The sequence below is a fragment of the Scyliorhinus canicula genome, unplaced genomic scaffold (assembly GCF_902713615.1).
Source record: "Scyliorhinus canicula unplaced genomic scaffold, sScyCan1.1, whole genome shotgun sequence".
In the NCBI taxonomy this organism is placed as follows: domain Eukaryota; kingdom Metazoa; phylum Chordata; class Chondrichthyes; order Carcharhiniformes; family Scyliorhinidae; genus Scyliorhinus; species Scyliorhinus canicula.
In genome coordinates, this window is record NW_024055450.1 from 38,362 (window position 1) to 57,613 (window position 19,252).

General features: G+C 47.2%; 1 protein-coding gene and 1 long non-coding RNA gene across 2 annotated transcripts; both read right to left on the minus strand.

Moving 5' to 3' along the window:
* Positions 1–602: 602 nt before the first annotated feature.
* LOC119959510 (zinc finger protein 239-like) lies at positions 603–4,251 on the minus strand. Its single transcript, XM_038787746.1, has 2 exons — positions 3,115–4,251; positions 603–650 (listed from the first exon to the last, which is right to left on the minus strand). The coding sequence occupies exons 1-2, from the start codon at positions 4,027–4,029 to the stop codon at positions 603–605; spliced, it is 963 nt and encodes a 320-aa protein (XP_038643674.1). The 5' UTR covers positions 4,030–4,251.
* Positions 4,252–4,265: 14 nt separating this feature from the next.
* Positions 4,266–7,963, minus strand: LOC119959508. Its single transcript, XR_005459219.1, has 3 exons — positions 7,888–7,963; positions 5,774–5,944; positions 4,266–4,381 (listed from the first exon to the last, which is right to left on the minus strand). It is a non-coding gene; the product is annotated as an uncharacterized LOC119959508 (long non-coding RNA).
* Between the last annotated feature and the right edge of the window lie 11,289 nt (positions 7,964–19,252).

The following is a 19,252-nucleotide window of genomic DNA, read 5'->3' on the forward strand; positions in this document are numbered from 1 at the left end:
AATTCCTCTACCATTTCATCTCCTGCTGTGTCTCAAGTAGCTGTGTGTGTTTGGGACCCGCTCTTCAGCCCATTTCACCGTAAATTTACACTTGCTATTTTTCACATGTAACAAATGATATCTACACACTCACACCAGTGTACCAAAATCATGTCACACACTCTTAACTCAGATGTGTTGATGAAAAGACCAAAGTGAGTGTCCGTCTTTCTTATTTCCCTGTTACAGTGCTGATATTTAACATAGTGGCCGGGCTTTCAAATGTGGATTTCTTTAAAACAAAATTCATGGGCAAGGATGGAAATATTTCCAAGAGAAAGTGATCAACTCATTCATCCCATCGACGCATTCCAGACTTTCACTGGAAAGTAGGTGGATACCAGATTGAAACATTCCATTCAGACACACCCGTGGTAAAGTATTCCAATTCATTTATTGTCCAGGACAATATATTCACAATATCTTTAAAACAGAAAATAAACGTTCCTATGTGATTTCAGACATTAACATATTCGGTTTGTTCTTTATGGTCGATGTCAGGCTGGGGTTGTTCACCTTTTCGCAAAGGAGGTTGAGGGGAGAGTTGATAGAGGTGGACAAGATTATGACAGGTTTCGATAAGGTGGATAAAGAAAAGTTGTTCCCATTAGCTGAAGGGACAAGGACAAGGGGGTTCTAGATTTCAGGTTTTGGGTAAAAGATGCAGAGGGAATGTGAGGGAGAATATTTTGATGCAGGGAATGGTAATGACCTGGAACTCGCTGCCCGTGAGGAGGGTGGGAATGAAGACAATGGAAGATTTCAAATGGAAACCGAATGGGCATCTCGGGATCTAAACTTGCAGGGCTACAGGGATAGATGGGACTGACTAGTTTGCTCCAGGGAGCCAACAGGGAATCAATAGGCTGAATGGCCTCCTCGGATCTCATGACTGATCTGAAAACAATTGCAGCTGCTCCAGTCTCTCCCCCCTCATTGAAGTCCCTCATCCCTGGTACTATTCTCATAAATCTCCTCCGCACTCTCTCTGAGAACATCACATCTTTCCTAGTGTGGGGCCCATATATAGGGTTCCATTCCAGAGGGATCGAATTGAAGCAGGGAGTTATGTTCAACTTGTTTAGATCCAGGGCTAGACGACACTGGGAGCACCGTCAACATTGGTGATCTCCATTTAGAAAAAGGAAATAGAGACTCTGGAAAAGGAGCAACAAAGATTCCAAGAATATACGAGAACAGAGCATTTAATCTTAGGAAAGACTGGGACTGCTTTCCTCTAGAAAAGAGAAAACTGAAAAGTGACCTAATGGAAGATTATGAGGAGGTTCAATAATTCAATAGGAATTTCAGCAGAAACCTCTTTACCCAGTGAGTGGTGAGAATGTGGAACTCACCACCACAGAGTGTGGTTGAGGTGAACAGCATGAATACATTGAAGGGGAATCTGGATACAGACATGAGGGAGAAAGGAATAGAAGGAGATGCTGATGGGGGGGGGGGATGAAGAGGGGTGGGTGGAGGATCATGTGGAGCATAAATACTGACACAGACCAATGGAGCCAACTGGCTGCAAACTCAATGGAACATAGATAAATGTATTGATTTTAGATCCACCTGTACTGGTAGGGAACATCTCCATTCCTCCCACTGTGAAGGCCAACATACCATTCTATTGACATAGAAACATAGAAAATAGAAGCAGCAGGAGGCCCTATACAATTGCAGTAAAACAGGCCCTTTGAGCCTGCTCCACCATTCATTCTGTTCATAGCTGATCACCAAGTTCAATACCCTGGTCCCGCTTCCCACCCCCCCCCCCCCCCCCCCCCCCCCCCCCCAGATCCCTTTGTCCCTCAAGCCCCAAGAGCAATATCTAATTCCTTCTTGAAATTACACTATATTTTGGCCTCAACAATTTTTGTGGTAGCGAATTCCAGATTCCCCACTCTCTGGATGAAGAATTTTCTCTTCACCTCAGTCTGTAAATGTTTCCCCCTTATCCTCAAACTATGACCCCTAGTTCTGGACTCCCCACCATCGGGAACATTCTTTCTGAATCTCCCCTGTCTAATCCTTTTAGAATTTTGGAAGTTTCGATGAGATCCCCTCTCACTCTTCTAAACTCCAATAAATATAATCCTAACCGATTTAGTCTCTCCTCATGTGACAGTCCCACCATCCCAGGAATCAGCCTGGTAAACATTCACTGCACTCCCTCCATTGCAAGAACATCCTTCCTCAGATAAGGACACCAAACTGAACAAAATACTCCAGGTGTGGCCTCACCAATGCCCTATAAAATTGCAATAAAACATCTCTATTCCTCCCGTTATGAAGGCCATCATACCATTTGCCTTCTTTCCTGCCTGCTGTACCTGTGTGCTTACTTTCAGCGACTGATGCACGAGGACACAGGCCGCGCTGAGTATCCACCTCTCTCAAATTACACCCATTCAAATAATAATCTGCCTTCCTATTTTTGCTACTGAAGTGGACATCCACATTATACTGAATCTGCCATGCATGTGCCACTCACTCAGCCTGTCCAAATCCTGCTGAAGCATCTCTGCATCCTCCTCACAGCCATCTGGCCCATCGAGTCTGCATCGACCCTCTGAAAGAGCACTCCACCCAAGTCAACTCACCCATCCTATCCCAATAACCAAACCTACACATAGGCACAAATGGGCAATTTAGAATGGCCAATCACCTAACCTGCACATCCTTGGACACTTAAGAGGCAATTTGGCATGGTTGGTGGACCTCAAAAGAGTGGCCAATCCACCTAACCTGCACATCTGTGGACTGTGGGAAGAATCTGGATCACCGGGAGAAAACCCACGCTGACACGGGGAGAAGGTGCAAACTCCACACAGTCACCCAGAACTGAACCCTACACAGGATGAAATAAGTGCCTTCATCAGCTTTTGTGGATCATTTCAGTGGTAATGTGCTCTTAAGACTCAACATCAGCCCACTGGGAGCTACGTCGGGAGACCGGCCAGCCCAGCAGAAAGAAACCCTCCCACTTCACCAAATGTCAGAATGTCAAACCTGGATGTGATTAACAGCAGCGATAACAGCAGAATCCAGCCCCTATAATCGCTTGTGAACTCGCTGATGTGTTTGCAGGTTGGCTGACTGTGTGAATCCCTTCCTACAGACAGAACAGATGAATGGTCTCTCCCCAGTGTGAACTCTCTGATGTGTCAGCAGGCTAGATGACTGAGTGAATCCCTTCCCACATTGAGAGCAGAGGAATGGCCTCTCCCCAGTGTGAACACGCTGGTGTTTCAACAGGGTGGATGAATCTCGGAATCCCTTTCCACAGGCAGGGCAGGTGAATGGTCTCTCCCCGGTGTGAGTTCGCTGGTGAGAGAGCAGGGTGGAGGACTGAGTGAATCCCTTCCCACAGTCAGAACAAGTGAACGGCCTCTCCCCATTGTGAACTCGCTGGTGTATCAGCAGCTTGGATAACTGAACAAATCCCTTACCACATTCAGAGCAGGTGAACGGCCTCTCTCCAGTGTGAACCGGCTTGTGTGTCAGTAAGTGGGTTAACTGAGTGAATCCCTTCCCACACTGAGAGCAGGTGAATGGCCTCTCCCCCGTGTGAACCCGCTGGTGTTTCTGTAGATTGGATGAATTAGTAAATCCTTTGTCACACTGGGAGCAGGTGAAAGGCTTCTCCCCAGTGTGAACTCTCTGGTGTGACTGCAAATGGGATAACAGAGTGAACGCCTTCCCACATTCAGAGCAGGTGAATGGCCTCTCACCAGTGTGAACCCGCTGGTGTGACTGAAGGTTGGATGATCGACTGAATCCCTTCCCACAATCACAGCAGGTGTATGGCCTCACCCCGCTGTGAACTCGCTCGTGCATCAGCAGGTTGGATGAATCACTGAACCCCTTCCCACAGTCAGAGCAGGTGAACGGCCTCTCTCCAGTGTGACTGCGTCGATGTATTTCCAGCTCAGACGGAGCTTTGAATCCCTTCCCACAGTCCCCACATTTCCACGGTTTCTCCATAGTGCAAGTCAACTTGTAACTCTCCAGGTTCGATGATCAGTTGAAGCCTCGTCCACACACAAAACACGGGTACGGTCTTTACCCGCTGTAAATGGTATGATGTTTCTTCAGGCTGTGTAACAGGTTAAAACTCTTTCCACAGTCAGGAACACTCTCACTCGGGTGTGTGTTGTGGGTCTCGCTGCTTTTCCAGTCACACTGATGTTTGAAACCTTTAGAAGCTGACAATTCGGACAAACATTTCTTCTAGATTCAAAGGCCGATGATATTCAGGTTCCAGGGAATCGAGTGACTGTCAGATCGAGAGGTGACGTTTGAGACTTCTGTCTGTAATTCTTCCTCATCTAATATCCTGTAAAAACAATTTAGAAAATTCCTCGCTGTCAGTACAGAATAGAAACTCAGAACAGATAATTCTAGTTCGTATGGAACAACTTTTCCTCTCTCTTATTTTCCGAAAGCTGCAAATCTCCATCCCACACACTCCCTCCATTCTCACTCTGCTGGATCCCTGTGGTGTGCCGCTGGTCACTGGCTTCCAGTCACTAAAGCAGCCGTCTGTCATCACCCTCTGTCTCCCACAGCTAAGCCAATTCTGAATCTACCCCATCATGTTACCTCTATCCCATGTGCTTTTGCCTTCTTTATAATGTCTCTCGTTTGGGATCTTGTCAAAGGCTTTGCTGAAATCCAGCAAACTGCATCAACTGCACTACCCTCATCTGCACAGCCAGTCACATAAAAAAATCAATTCAAAATTTGTTAGGCATAACCTCCCTCTAACAAGCCACGCTGACTATTCCTGATCAAATCTTGCCCTCCAAGTGAAGATAAGTCTCTGTCCTTCTGAATTTTCTCCAATGTTTTCCCTACCACTGACGTGAGATTAACTAGTCTGTAGTTTCCTGGCTTATCTCGACAACCTTTCTTAAGGTAAGACCACATTAGCTGATCTCCAGTCCTCTGGCACCTCTCCGTGGCCAGAAAGGATCAAAAAATTTGGGGCAGAGCTCCTGCAGTCTCTTCCCTCATCTCTCAGAGCATCCAGGGACACAGTTCATCCACACTTGGAGATTTGTCCACTTTTAAGCCTGCCAACACCATGTCACTCCCCACGTCAATTTGCTCAGAAACCTCAGTCTCCTTGTCCGAGTTCCATATCTATCTCCTCATTCTCTTGTGTGAAGACAGATGTGAAGTTTTCCTTCAACAGCTGACCAATATCCTCTGGTTGCCCCTTTGTCCCTAATGGGAACACACTGTTCTTGATCTGATGAAAGATCATGCTGACCTGAAACATTAACTCTGTTTTCCTCCACAGACCAGCCTCCCGTACCAGCCTCGCCGGACAGGTGCCGGAATGTGGTGACTAGGGGCTTTTCACAGTAACTTCATTTGAAGCCTACTCGTGACAATAAGCGATTTTCATTTCATTTTCAGATGCTGCCCGTTATGCTGAAGATTTCCAGCATTTAAAAAAAAATGTCTAACCAGGATTTTATATATCTCAGTGCTTCTCCAGTCACACAGATTCTGGAAATCTTTACCGACAAACAGAACAGACCAGAAGCAATAGGGACAGGAGTCAGCCATTCAGCCTTTGAACTGCTCCACCATTTAATGAGATCACAGCTGATCTCACACTCACTAAGTCCACTTTCCTACCTTCTCTCTATTCCCCAACCGATTAAAAACGTATCAATCTCAGCCTTGCAACTGATGAAGGACTCGGCCTCCACGTTACCTGGGGTAAATAATTCCAAGATTCACCAGTTTGAGAGAATTCTTTCCTCATTTGGCAGACCCTCATCGTTCCTTGAAGAAGGTGATCAAGACTGTACAGTGTTCGAAATGTGACCTCACTGGCTGCTTGTGAAGCTGCAGCAACACCACTTTGCTATTAGACTCCACCCTCCTTGAAATAAACATAATAATCTTTATTAGTGGCACAAGTAGGCTTAACACTGCAATGAAGTTACTGTGAAAATCCCCTAATCGCCACGCTCCGGCATCTGTTCGGTTACACCGAGGGAGAATTCAGGATGTTCAATTCACTTAACAAGCACGTCTTTCGGGACTTGTGGGAGAAAACCGGAGCACTTTAAAGAAACACACGCAGACACGGGGAGAACATGCAGACTCCGCACAGACAGTGACCCAAGCTGGGAATCGAACCCAGGTCCCTGGCGCCGTGAAGCAACAGTGCTAACCATTGTGTTACTGTGCCACCCGATAACGCGGGTGATTATTTGATTATTCTGCCCGCTGTCCCAAGGCAGCAGGAGGTGTTATCAGAGTCAATGGATGGAAGGGGGTTGGGAAGTGGGTGAGAAGAATGGATGGGAGGACACCAAGATCCCACTGCACAAAAGCATTTATGAAGTTTCTCTTCATTTAGATAATAAGTTGCCTTTTTATTCAATTTTGGCCCACTCACCCAACCTATGCAAATCCATTAGTTTATTTCATATTTCCCCACTGCAACTTGTTTTCCCACCCATTTCAGTGTTATCTACAAATTTAGATATTGTATATTCTGACTGTCCCATAATCATTAATACAGGTTGTAAATAGATGGGGCCCGAGGGCCAAACCCTGAGGCACATCACTGGTTACAGCTTGCCGACCAGAAAAAGACAGATTAATCCTCACTCTACTGTCGGTTGGTTAGCCAATCCTTTATCCAAGCGATAGAATTTGGGAGAATTTGGTTCAAGCGCCTGACTAGTTAACAGGAGATCCTGGCTTCGAAATCCAGTGGTGCCTACTCTTTATTTTAAGGACGGCACAGTGGTTAGCACTGTTGCTTCTCAGTGCTGCGGACCCGGGTTCCATTCTCGGCTTGGGTCACTGTGCGGAGTCCGAACGTTCTCACCGTGTCTGTATGGGTTTCCTCCGGGCCCTCTGGCATTCTCCTACAAGTCCCAAAAGACGTGCTGTCGCCTTCATCGGACGGGGTATTGAATATAACAGTCGGCAGGTCATGTTACAGTTGTATCGGATTTTGGTTAGGCCACATTTGGAATACTGCATGCAGTTCTGGTCGTCACATTACCAGAAGGATGTGGATGCTTTAGAGAGGGTGTAGAGGAGGTTCACCAGGATGTTGCCTGGTATGGAGGGTGCTAGCTATGAAGAAAGGTTGAGTAGATAGGACTGTTTTCATTGGAAAGACGGAGGTTGAGGGGAGAACTAATTGAGGTCTACAAAATTATGAGAGGTATGGACAGGGTGGATAGCAACAAGCTTTTTCCAAGAGTGGGGGTGTCAATTACAAGGGGTCACGATTTTCAAGGTGAGAGGGAAAAAGTTTAAAGGAGATGTGCGGGGAAAGTTTTTTACACAGAGGGTGGTGGGTGCCTGGAATGCTTTGCCAGTGGAGCTGGTAGAGGCGGGTACGACAGCATCATTTAAGATGCATCTGGACAGATATATGATGGGGTGGGGAACAGAGAAAAGTAGACCGTGGAAAATAGGCAACAGGTTTAGATAAAGGATCTGGATCGGTGCAGGCTGGGAGAGCCGAAGGGCCTGTTCCGGTGCTGTAATTTTCTTTGTTTTTGAAACCTCACAATGCCCGGGGAATGATTGACGGCATCTCCGGACCAATGGAAGCAGAGGGGCGGGACCGGAGGCCTGTTCGGAAGCAGCTGGTCCTCCAACCAATCACAGTGAATGGGTGGGCGGGACTGGGCTGAGTGAAGCATGCGCAGTGTGATTAATGGCGACGTGAAGAAGGTTCTTTCTCCGATTCACAATCCGTAAATGTCGGAATGGCAGGTCAGTGGGATCAGCCCGGTCGTGAGGCACACTTCCTAAACATATGATAGAAACAGGAAACCGGGAAAAATAACCTACCGGTACCCGGTGACCTGAGCGGAGGCTGCAGCTTTCTCACAGACGGGACGAAGCAGCTGCCATCTTTGTTTCGCACTAGCAGGAATGCGCATGCGCACACATTTTTAATTGCGTACTCGCAGCAGTGCGCACGCGCACCCAGCATATCTTCATTGTAGCAGAGCGCATGCTCAGTCGCCATCATTGTTGGGGGCAACATTTTAAAAAATGTTTATGGTGCAGAACAATGATACATATCCAGAGCTGTGACAATAATTCGTATTTATATTGTGCCTTGAACAGAATAAAACATTAAGACTTTTCAGAGAAACGTTACAAAATAGGTGATATTGATGATGATGTGGATATATGTTTGGGAGCTCATCTGGGGGTGAAATATTTCACCATTGTTGCGAACAGTTTGCTTCAGCCTCAGACATTTTGCAGGGACAGGGATCGTGTTTGTCGAGGGAACGGAAGAGAATGGGTTTAATCTTCTCAATATTTAAATAGAGTAAATTTCTGCTCCTTCAGCACTTGATGTCACACAAGATCGGACATTGTGTGTCTTGGAAGGGAACTTACAGGTAGTGATGTTAACATACAGCTGCTGTCCTGGTCCATCCAGGTGGTGGAGGTGAAGGGTTGAGGAGATTCTGTCAAATTGTGATTCTGATGTAGGTATATATTCTCATTTCATTTTTTTCAAATGCCTCTCCATTGTTCCTATCACTCACACTCCCTTATAATTTCTGTCTTTCCTCTCTGTCTCTCCACCATGACTCACTCTCTTTTTCTCTCTGTCTGTCTTTCTTGTCACGTGGAATTCCCTAGCCCAGAGGGTTGTGGATGCTCCATTGTTGAATATATTTAAGGTTAAGATGGTGTGATTTTTGGTCTCTCAGGAAGTCAAGGAAATGGGGAGCTGGCAGGAAAGGAGACTGGAAGACCAAGATCAGCCACAATCGTGTTCAGTGGCAGACCAGGTTTGACAGGCCAAATGATCTACTTCTGCTTCTGTTTCTTGTATTCTTGCAGAGGCCCGAGTCTTGTGTGGGTTCCGGCCGGTTGGCAGGTTCCCTTCCCTGAAGGACATTAGTGAACCAGTTGGGTTTTTATGACAATCCAACAGTTTTAATGGTCACTTTATCCCAGTGTTGGCCCCACAAATGACCAGATTCATTCAGCTCAATTTCACAACCTGTCTTTGTGTTTTTGTGGGTTCTCTCTCATTCCCTTTTTTTTGTTTTAAATCAATTTAACAGAGTGTTACAAGGGGAAGATTTGCAGTCAGGAAACTCAAACCAAACATTACATCAGAATCTGAGGATCGCCCAATTTGTTGCAACCTGAATATCAGTGAATTTTGAACATGGAAGGAAAAAGCACCGTTCATAGTGAGGAGAAACCATGGGAATGTGAGGAGGGATTCAGATCCACATCGCAACTGGAAATTCATCATCCCAGACACTCTGGGGAGAGATCATTCACTTGCTCCGATTGTGGGAAGGGATTCTCTCGATCATCCAGCCTGCTGCAACACCAGCGAGTGCACACTGGGGAGAAACCATTCAACTGCTCCGTGTGTGGGAAGGGATTCGCTCAGTCGTCCAGCCTGCTGAGACACCAGCGAGTTCACACTGGGAAGAGACCATTCATCTGCTCAGAGTGTGGGAAAGGATTCATTCGGTCATCTGACTTAATGACGCACCAGCGGGTTCACACGGACGACAGACCATTTAAATGTCCAGATTGCGGGAAGTGCTATAAAGGTTCTCGGGCTCTGATACTCCATCAACGTGTTCACACTGATGAGAGACCTTTTCAATGCCCAGACTGTGGGAAATGCTTTAAAAGTTCCGGGGAACTTATGCGGCATCAACGTATTCATACTGATGAGAAACCGTTCAGGTGCTCTTACTGTGGGACTGGGTTCAAGACATCATCTGACCTCACTGTACACCAGCGAATTCACACTGGGGAGAGGCCATTCACCTGCTCCCAGTGTGGGAAGACATTCACTCAGTCATCCAGCCTGCTGACACACAAGCGGGTTCACACTGCGGAGAGGCCTTACATCTGTCCCAAGTGTGAGAAGGGATTCACACAGTCATCCAACCTGATGAGACACCAGCGAATTCACAAGTAATTACAGTGAGTGGATTTTGCTGTTAATCACATCCAGGTCTGATCCATCTTCATTGGGGTCTGTTTCTGCTGATGTTAATACATTTCAAACCAGTTACACAGGCTAATAGTCAAGATAACATTTAAATAAATCAGCTTAGGGTTAACATGCTATATTTAATCTTTTTTTAAAATTTAGAATGCCCGATTCATTTTTTTCCAATTAAGGGGCAATTTAGTGTGGCCAATCTACCTAACCGGCACATCTTTTTTGTTGTGGGGGCGAAACCCACGCAAACACGGGGAGAATGTGCAAACTCCACACGGACAGTGACCCAGAACTGGGATACCTGGGACCTCGGCGCCATGAGGCAGCAGTGCTATCCACTGCACCACCGTGCTGCCCCTATTTAATCTTTTTAACACCTCAAACATAAGTTAGTTCCTTTTGAAGGATCCTCCTTCTCCCCTGTCTTCTCCATTCTCATCTCCAAAAACAACTGCGAGGTGCTCGTGGAGATTCTTTGTCATGAAGATTGAGACAATCCGATCAGCTGCCTCTGCTGTTTTTCTCCCTTCCTCTAACCCACCAGACAAAACTGTCTCAAAAAAAATGTCCCTTGTCTGAGTCATGAACTCACATCTATCTCCAGTTTCTGTCCGGTCTCCTGTCATGTCCTGTTCAATCTCATCTTGTTTACAAAACCTGCCTTCTGCTCCATTGACCCTATTCTCACTAAACCGCTGACCATCCAACTTCCCCACATTAACTGATATTGTTAACAGTTCTCTCTCTCTTCTGGTGCTGCCCCTCAATTTAAATACACCATCCTCACCCATCCTGTGAAAACAACCCTTGACCCCCAACTCCTTTGCAAATGACCACCCCATCTCCAACCTCCCTTTCCTCTCCAATTTGGTGTCTCCCAAGAATCTATCCTTGGCCCCTCCTGTTTCTCATTTACATGATGGCACGAGAATCCATAGAATCACCACAGTGCAGAAGGAGGCCACTCGGCACTTCAAGTTTGCACTGACTGCCTGAAAGTGGACCCTAGCTAGGCCCACTCCCCCTTCCTCTCCCAATAACACCGCCTAACCTGCACATCTTTGGACTGTAAGAGGAAATCAGAGCACCTGGAGGAAACTCACAGATTTGAGGAGTATGCACAAACTACACACACTGTGTGATATTTGCACGTTCTCCCCGTGTCAGCGTGGGTTTCCTCCAGATGCTCTGGTTTCCTCCCACAGTCCAAAGATGTGCAGGTTAGGTGGATTGGCCATGCTAAGTTGCCCTTTAGTGTCCAATATTCGAGTGGGGTTACGGGGATAGATCGGGGGAGTGGGCCTAGGTGGGATGATCATTTAGAGGGTCAGTGCAGAATCAATGGGCTGAATGGCCTCCATCTGCACATTGGGGATTCTATTAAAGACAAATGTGGGTTCATTAGAGGACGAGACAGGATTTATTTATAATGGGGAAGAGGGAAATGGCAGAGAAGCTAAATAATTACTTTGTGTCTGTCTCCACGGAGGAACGTAGAAAAACCTCCCAGAAATAAGAGAGAAACTACAGTCTAATGGGAATGAGGAACTGAATGAGATGAGTGAAAAAGTAGCACTGGAGAAATTAATGGGATTGAAAGTTGATAAATACCTGGGACCCGATGATTTACATTGCAGAGTGTCAGAGGAGGTGGCTGTCGACACAGTGGATACGCTGCCGGTCATCTTTCAACATTCTATAGACTCTGCAGATTAGAGGTTGAAAATGTAATCCCACTTTTTCAGAAATGGGGAAATAAAAGGGGAATGACAGACTTGTTATCCTGACATCAGTAATGGGAAAAATACTAGAATCTTTTGCAAAGGATGTATTAACAGCAACATTTAGAAAATAATTAACTGATCTGGGAAATTCAGCATGAATTTCTGAAAGAGAAATGATATGTTCCATGGGGCAGCATGGTAGCACAGTGGGTAGCACAGTTGCTTCAAAGCTCCAGGGTCCCAGGTTCGATTATCGACATGGGTCACTGTCTATGTGGAGTCTGCATGTTTTCCCCGTGTCTGCGTGGGTTTCCTCCGGGGCTCCGGTTTCCTCCCACAGTCCAAAGATGTGCAAGTTAGGTCGATTGGCCATGATAAATTGCCCTTTGTGTCCAAAAAAGGTTCGGTGGGGTTACTGGGTTATGAGGAGAGGGGAGAAGTGTGGGCTTAAGTTGGGTGCTATTTCCAAGGGCCAGCACAGACTTGATGGGCCGAATGCCCTCCTTCTGCACTGTAAATTCTATGATTCCAAAGCTGTTGAAAGTTTTCTTTAAGAATATTACCACTGTGTCTGCGTGGGTTTCACCCCACAACCCAAAAATGTGCGGGTTAAGTGGATTGGCCATGCTAAATTGCCCCTTATTTGAAACAAAACATAACTGGGTACTCTACATTAATAAAAAAAAAGAATAATGCTGCAAAAGAGATAAGGGAACCAGTGGATGTGGTGCATTTGGATTTTCAGAAGACTTTTGATAAAGTCCAACAGAGGAGGTTCGGAAACATATGAATGGTGGGTGGGGATATACTGGCACAGATTGAGGAGTCACAGACAACAGCGAGCAGGAATAAATGGATCATTTTCAGCTGGGCAGACTATGACCAGTGAGGTATTACAAGGATCAGTATTTGGGCTCCAGTTATTCACAATCTGTGTCAATGATGTGGGTGTGGGGACCAAATGCAATATTTCCATGTTTGCTGATGACTCAAAACTAGGTGAGAATTTGCGTTCTGAGGAGGATGCAAAGAGGATTCAAGAGTATTTGGACAGGATAATGAATGGGCAAGAACATGGCAGATGGATGATAATATAGACAAAATATTGTCTATTATATTGTCTAAATATTGGAACGGTGATGTAGTATATTTCTTAAATGGTGAGAGATTGGGAAGTGCCGATATCCAGAGGGATCTGGGTGTCCTTGTTCATGAGTCACCAAAAGCAGGTGTAGCAAGTGATCAGGAAGGCAAATGGTGTGTTGAACATCATTGCAAGAGGATCTGAGTATCTGTTGGAATTTATTATCAAGTTAGCAATACTTTTTTCAAAGCGCTGGACAAACTCATCATGGCGTTCGTATGGGGGGGTAAAAATGCTAGGATCCCAAAGAAGGTCTTACAAAAAACAAAAACCAGGGGAGGGCTAGCCCTCCCGAATCTACAATTCTACAACTGGGCAGCAACAGCCGAGCGAGTAAGGGGATGGATCCAGGAGCCAGAGGCTGAGTGGGTGCGTGCGGAGGAGGCCTCCTGCATGGGAACCTCCCTCCGGGCCCTCGCCACGGCAGCACTCCCATCCCCACCCAAAAAACACTCCAGCAGCCCAGTGGTGACAGCCACCCTCCAATCCTGGAACCAACTGCGGCAGCAACTTGGCCTGACCAAAATGTCGAACAGGGCTCCCATCTGCAACAACCATAGGTTCACACCAGCACTGACTGACGCCACCTTCAAAAGGTGGAGGCAGGACGGGGGGACACTGACAGTCAGGGACCTATACACGGACGACAGGATCGCAACACTGGACGAACTGACAGAGAAATTTCAGCTAGCTGGGGGGAACGAGCTACGGTACCTGCAGCTCAAAAACTTCCTACGAAAGGAGACAAGGACGTACCCACAACCGCCACGACAGACACTACTGGAAGACCTACTGGACGCAAGTATCCTAGAGAAAGGGAACTGTAGTGACATGTATGACCGACTGGTAGATAGGGACGACACCGTACTGGACGCAACAAGAAGGAAATGGGAGGACGACCTGGGGATGGAGATAGGGTGGGGACTCTGGAGCGAAGCACTGCATAGGGTCAACTCCACCTCCACGTGCGCAAGGCTCAGCCTGACGCAACTAAAAGTGGTACATAGAGCCCACTTAACAAGAACCCGTATGAGTAGGTTCTTCCCGGAGGTGGAAGACAGATGTGAACGGTGCCAAAGAGGCCCGGCCAACCACGCCCACATGTTCTGGTCTTGCCCCAGACTCGTGGAGTACTGGACAGCCTTCTTCGAGGTTATGTCCAAAGTGGTGGGAGTGAGGGTGGAGCCATGCCCGATAGTGGCGGTCTTCGGGGTTTCAGAACAGCCAGATCTATTCCTGGGGAGGAGGGCGGACGCCCTTGCCTTTGCCTCCCTGATCGCCCGCCGTAGAATCCTGTTTGGCTGGCGGTCAGCAGCACCGCCCAGAGCTGCGGACTGGCTGTCCGACCTCTCGGAATCTCTCCAAATGGAGAAAATCAAATTTGCCATCCGAGGGTCGGACGACGGCTTCCACAGAACGTGGGAGCCATTCATGCAACTGTTCCGGGACCTATTTGTGGCCAATGTACAAGAGGAAGAATAGTCGGGGGAAGGTAGCGGGAGGGGGGGGGGGGCTACAGGTTCGGTACGGGGGTTCGATGGCTAGCTAAGGCCCAAAACCAAACTAAATAAACATGTTGGGGGGGGGGGGGGGGGGGCGGGCGCAGTTACTACTACGAAGATGCCTACCTGTAAATATGTATGTTAATTTTTGCGTGTTTGTTTGTTTTTTTTTGTTCTTTTTCTCTCCTAACAATTTGTAATTTGTTCAATATAAAATATGAAAACTGAATAAAAACATTTATAAAAAAAAAAAAGTTAGCAATACTTTACTAAAACCAAAACGGTTCAATATCTAAAATCCTGGGCCTTCTGACCTGATCTGGCTTCGAGCAGAGGAACCAGATTAGAACAATGTGCTGATTACACTCACAGCTCTTTTTAATGTGTCCTCCTTTGAGTATCCAATAATCTCATGGTCTCAATGTGCAGTCACTTATGTAATAGAAATAAACATTAAATCAACACGCCATTGGTTCCTACTTTCTGAGTGTGTTTAATGGAGTCTGGATGCAGAGAATTCTGTAAAAACCACAATGTATATTGAACCTGTTGGGAGGAAACAATCTGTTACAATTTGAAATGAAGTCCAGGATTTCTGTAAAGCTGTGGCTCCATTATCAGCAAAGCTCTTTTCATCCACGAAGCAGATAAATTACTGAGTGAATCTCTTCCCACACAACCACGACACCTAGAAGGACAAGAGCAGCAGATGTAGGGAACAACACCTCGTGGTAGTTTCCCTCCAAGCCACACGCCATTCTGACTTGGAAACATACCGCCGTTCCTTCACTGTTGCTGTATCGATATCCTGGAACTCTCTTCCTAACAGCGCTGTGGGTGTACCTACACCACATGGACTGAAGAGGTTCAAGAAGGTGGCCCACCTCTGCCTTCTGAGTAAATTTAATGCACCAGTTCTGAAGTGGGAGCCACTCGGGGCAGGTACAACACTTGTCAGGAACAGTGTAAGTCTCTCTCTACACTTTCCCAACAAACACTCCCAAGGTATGTACAGTCCATCTAAGGTACAGAACAAAGTTCTCTCCAAATCATCCCATCACAAACTCACGGGGCAAGTACAGCCCAGGATAGGTACAAAGGAAAACTCCCACTACACGTTACATCAAACAGTGCCAGAGAGTAGGTACAGCACAGCTTTGATAAGGGTAAAATTCCCGCTGCCCTGCCCCATCAAACACTCCCAGCCCCTAATGAACTGGATTCTGGGAGGGCATTTACCAGGTAATGGAATGATGTCATAAAGCATCACCATTCAATGGAGCTGGTTCTCTCCTTGTCCCTTTAAAGTGGAAAACGGGAACATCCTGTCTCCAAACACATCCCACCCTGTTCACACTGAGAACCCCAGGGTGGGGAACTGAGACATCCTGTCGCCAAACACATCCCACCCTGTTCACACTGAGAACCCCAAGGTGGGGAACTGGGACATCCTGTCTCCAAACACATCCCGACGTGTTCACACTGAGAATCCCAGGGTGGGGAACTGAGACATCCTGGGCGCGATTCTCCGCTGCCCACGACGGATCGGAGAATAGCGGGAGGGCGTACCCGACATTTTTCACGCCCACCCGCTATTCTCCCCCCCCCCCCCCCCCCACGGCCGCCCCACGACATGAATCGCTGCTCGCCGTTTTTTACGGCGCACAGCGATTCTCCCCAGGCCGATGGGCCAAGTGCCCAGGCCTTTACGACCGTTTTTACGGCAGCAAACACACCTGCTTGCTGCCGTCGTAAAAACGGGCGCAACATGCCCGTCCTGGGCATCCATGGACCCGCGATCGGTGCCCACCGATCGCAGGCAGTGCGTCCGTAACGGACGCACTCTTTCTCCCTCCGCCACCCTTCAGGATCAGTCCGCGGGGCGGCCGAGGGAGATGACGGCCCTGCGCATGCGCGGGTTGGAGCCGTCCAATCCGCGCATGCGCGGCTGACGTCATTGTGCGCGTCAGCCGGCGTGACACTTGGTGCGCAGACTTAGCGACGGTCGCTAAGCCCACAATGTCGTGCTTCACGGGGCCCGCTGCTAGCCCCGCCCGGGGGGGAGAATCGGGTCCCGGGAGGGGGCGCGGACGCTGCCGTGAAACACGGCCAGTTTCATGGCAGCCTTTATGACTCGCCGCATTTGCGGAGAATTGTGCCCCCTGTCTCCAAACACATCCCACCCTGTTCACACTGAGAACCCCAGGATGGGGAACTGGGACATCCTGTTTCCAAACACATCCCACCCTGTTCACACTGAGAACCACAGGGTGGGAACTGAGACATGCTGTCTCCAAATAAATCCCACCCTGTTGACACTGAGAATCCCAGGATGGAGAACTGGAACATCCTGTCTCCGAACACATCCCACCGTGTTCACATTGTTTGTTTAACTATCTTTCCCAAATAATTTACACAGCCTCTTATTATTTTTGATTTTGAGTCCCTGAACTCTGACAGTGATTGGTAAGTGGACCAGGTCTTTATTGGACATTCATTTCCCTCTTTCCGTGTTTATTGAAGCTACAGAGCTTCATATCCTCTTATTTTGTACCTATTGTGGACAATATTTCACTTTATTGCTCTTTGGGTAAATAACGTAAAATTTTGATGTCTTCAGGGTTTTTACAGTAAGAAGTCTTACAACACCAGGTTAAAGTCCAACATGTTTGTTTCAAACACGAGCTTTTGGATCACTGCTCCTTCCTCAGGTGTTGTAAGACTTCTTACTGTGTTCACCCCAGTCCAAAGCCGGCATCTCCACATCGTAAGAAATAGGAGTCAGCTACGACACCACTACCACTACCTCCTGTGAGATAGCAGTGATGTAGTGGTATTGTCACTGGACTACTAAACCAGAAATCCAGGGTAATGTTCTATCACCTGGGTTCAAATCCCGCCACTGCAGATGGTGACATTTTAATTAAATAAAAATCTGGAATTAAAAGTCTAATGATGACCATGAAATCATTGTCGATTGTCATTAAAACTCAACTGGTTCACTCATGTCCTTTAGGGAAGGAAATCTGCTGTCCTTACCTGATCTGGCCTCCATGTGACTCCAGACCCACAGCAATGTGGATGACTCTTAACTCCCTCCAGGGCAATTAGAGATGTTCAATAAATATGAACAAATTTTTTTTTAAAATCAGTCTATCGAGCCTGCTCCACCATTGAATAAGGTCACTTTACTGCCGACCCCCAAAAGAAGCCTCTCCAGTCCAGTCAGCATCCAGGGATAACTGAGTGAATCCCCTCCTACACTCGGAGCAGGTGAACGGCTTCTCTCCTGTGTGAACTCACAGCTGTAGTGAGGCAAGAAGATTGTCTGAACCCAGTTCTACAGCGTGAACATGTTAAGGGGGCATCAGTTATCCAGAATTGTTTTAAAACTCCTCACAGTCTGGATATTTAAATGGTCTCTCCCCAGTGTGAACTCACTGATGTCTCAGCAGATTGGAGGAATGAGCAAATCCCTTCTCACAGTGGAAGTAGGTGAACAGCCTCTCTCCAGTGAGAAATGTTGGTGCAGCTGCAAGTGGTGTGAGTGTGTCAGCCCTTTCCCACACTGGGAGCAGGTGAATAGTCTCTCCCCAGTGTGAGTGCACTGATGGATTTTCAACTTGGATGGGTAATCAAATCCCTTCTCACAGTCTCGACATTCCCATGGTTTCTCCCCGGTGTGACTGCATTTATATACTGGCAGGCCAGATGATTGGCTGAAGCCTCGTCCACACACAGGACACATGTGCAGTTTCTCTCCACTGTGAACGGTGTTTTTTCCTGCTATGTTCAAAATCTGATGATATTCAGTTTCGATAAATTCAGTGAGTGTTAGATGCTGATATGATGTTTGGTTTGTGTTTCCTAACTGCAAATCCTCTCTTTCAAAGACCAACTATATTAACACCTATAACTGAGCTGGAGGTATTTTTCAATTAAGCAGAAACAGACTCGGATGGACATGGTTCAGTCCTGAATATGATCACCAGCAAATTCCAATCACAACAGTTACTTATGAGTTCGCTGGTGTTTCAGCAGGTTGGATGACTGACTGAATCCCTTCCCACATACTGAGCAGGTGAATGGCCTCTCCCCAGTGTGAATATACCGATGTGCAAGTAGGTGGGATGATTGAGTGAATCCCTTCCCACACTGGGAGCGGGTGAACGGTCTCTCCCCAGTATGAACTCGTTGGTGTCTCAGCAGATTGGCTGACTGAGTGAATCCCTTCCCACACTGGGAGCAGGTGAATGGCCTCTCCAGAGTGTGAACTCGCTTGTGTGTCCGCAGGGTGTATGAGTGAGCAAATCTCTTCCCACACTGGGAGCAGATGAACGGCTTCTCCCCAGTGTGAACCCGTTGGTGTAATGCTAGGTTGGATGACCGATTGAATTCCAACCCACACTGAGAGCAGGTGAATGGCCTCTCCTGAGTGTGAAGTCGCTGGTGTCTCAGCAGAGTGGATATGTGAGTAAATCCCTTCCCACACTGAGAGCAGGTGAATGGCCTCTCCCCAGTGTGGCTGCGTCGATGAGTTTCTAGCTGGGATGGGTAATTGAATCCCTTCTCACAGTCCCCACATTTCCATGTCATCTCCCTGTCCTGACTGCAATTATGTTCCGAAAGGCCAGATGATTGGCTGAAATCTTGTCCACACACACAACACGTGAACGGTTTCCCCCAGCAGCGATTGGTGCTTTTTTCTTCCATGTTCAAATTACGATGATGTTTAGGTTACAATAAATTGGCCGACTCCATCAGATTCTGATATCATTTTCAGTTTCAGTTTCCTGACTGCAAATCCTCCTCTTCTAACACCCTGTGAAATTCATTTGAG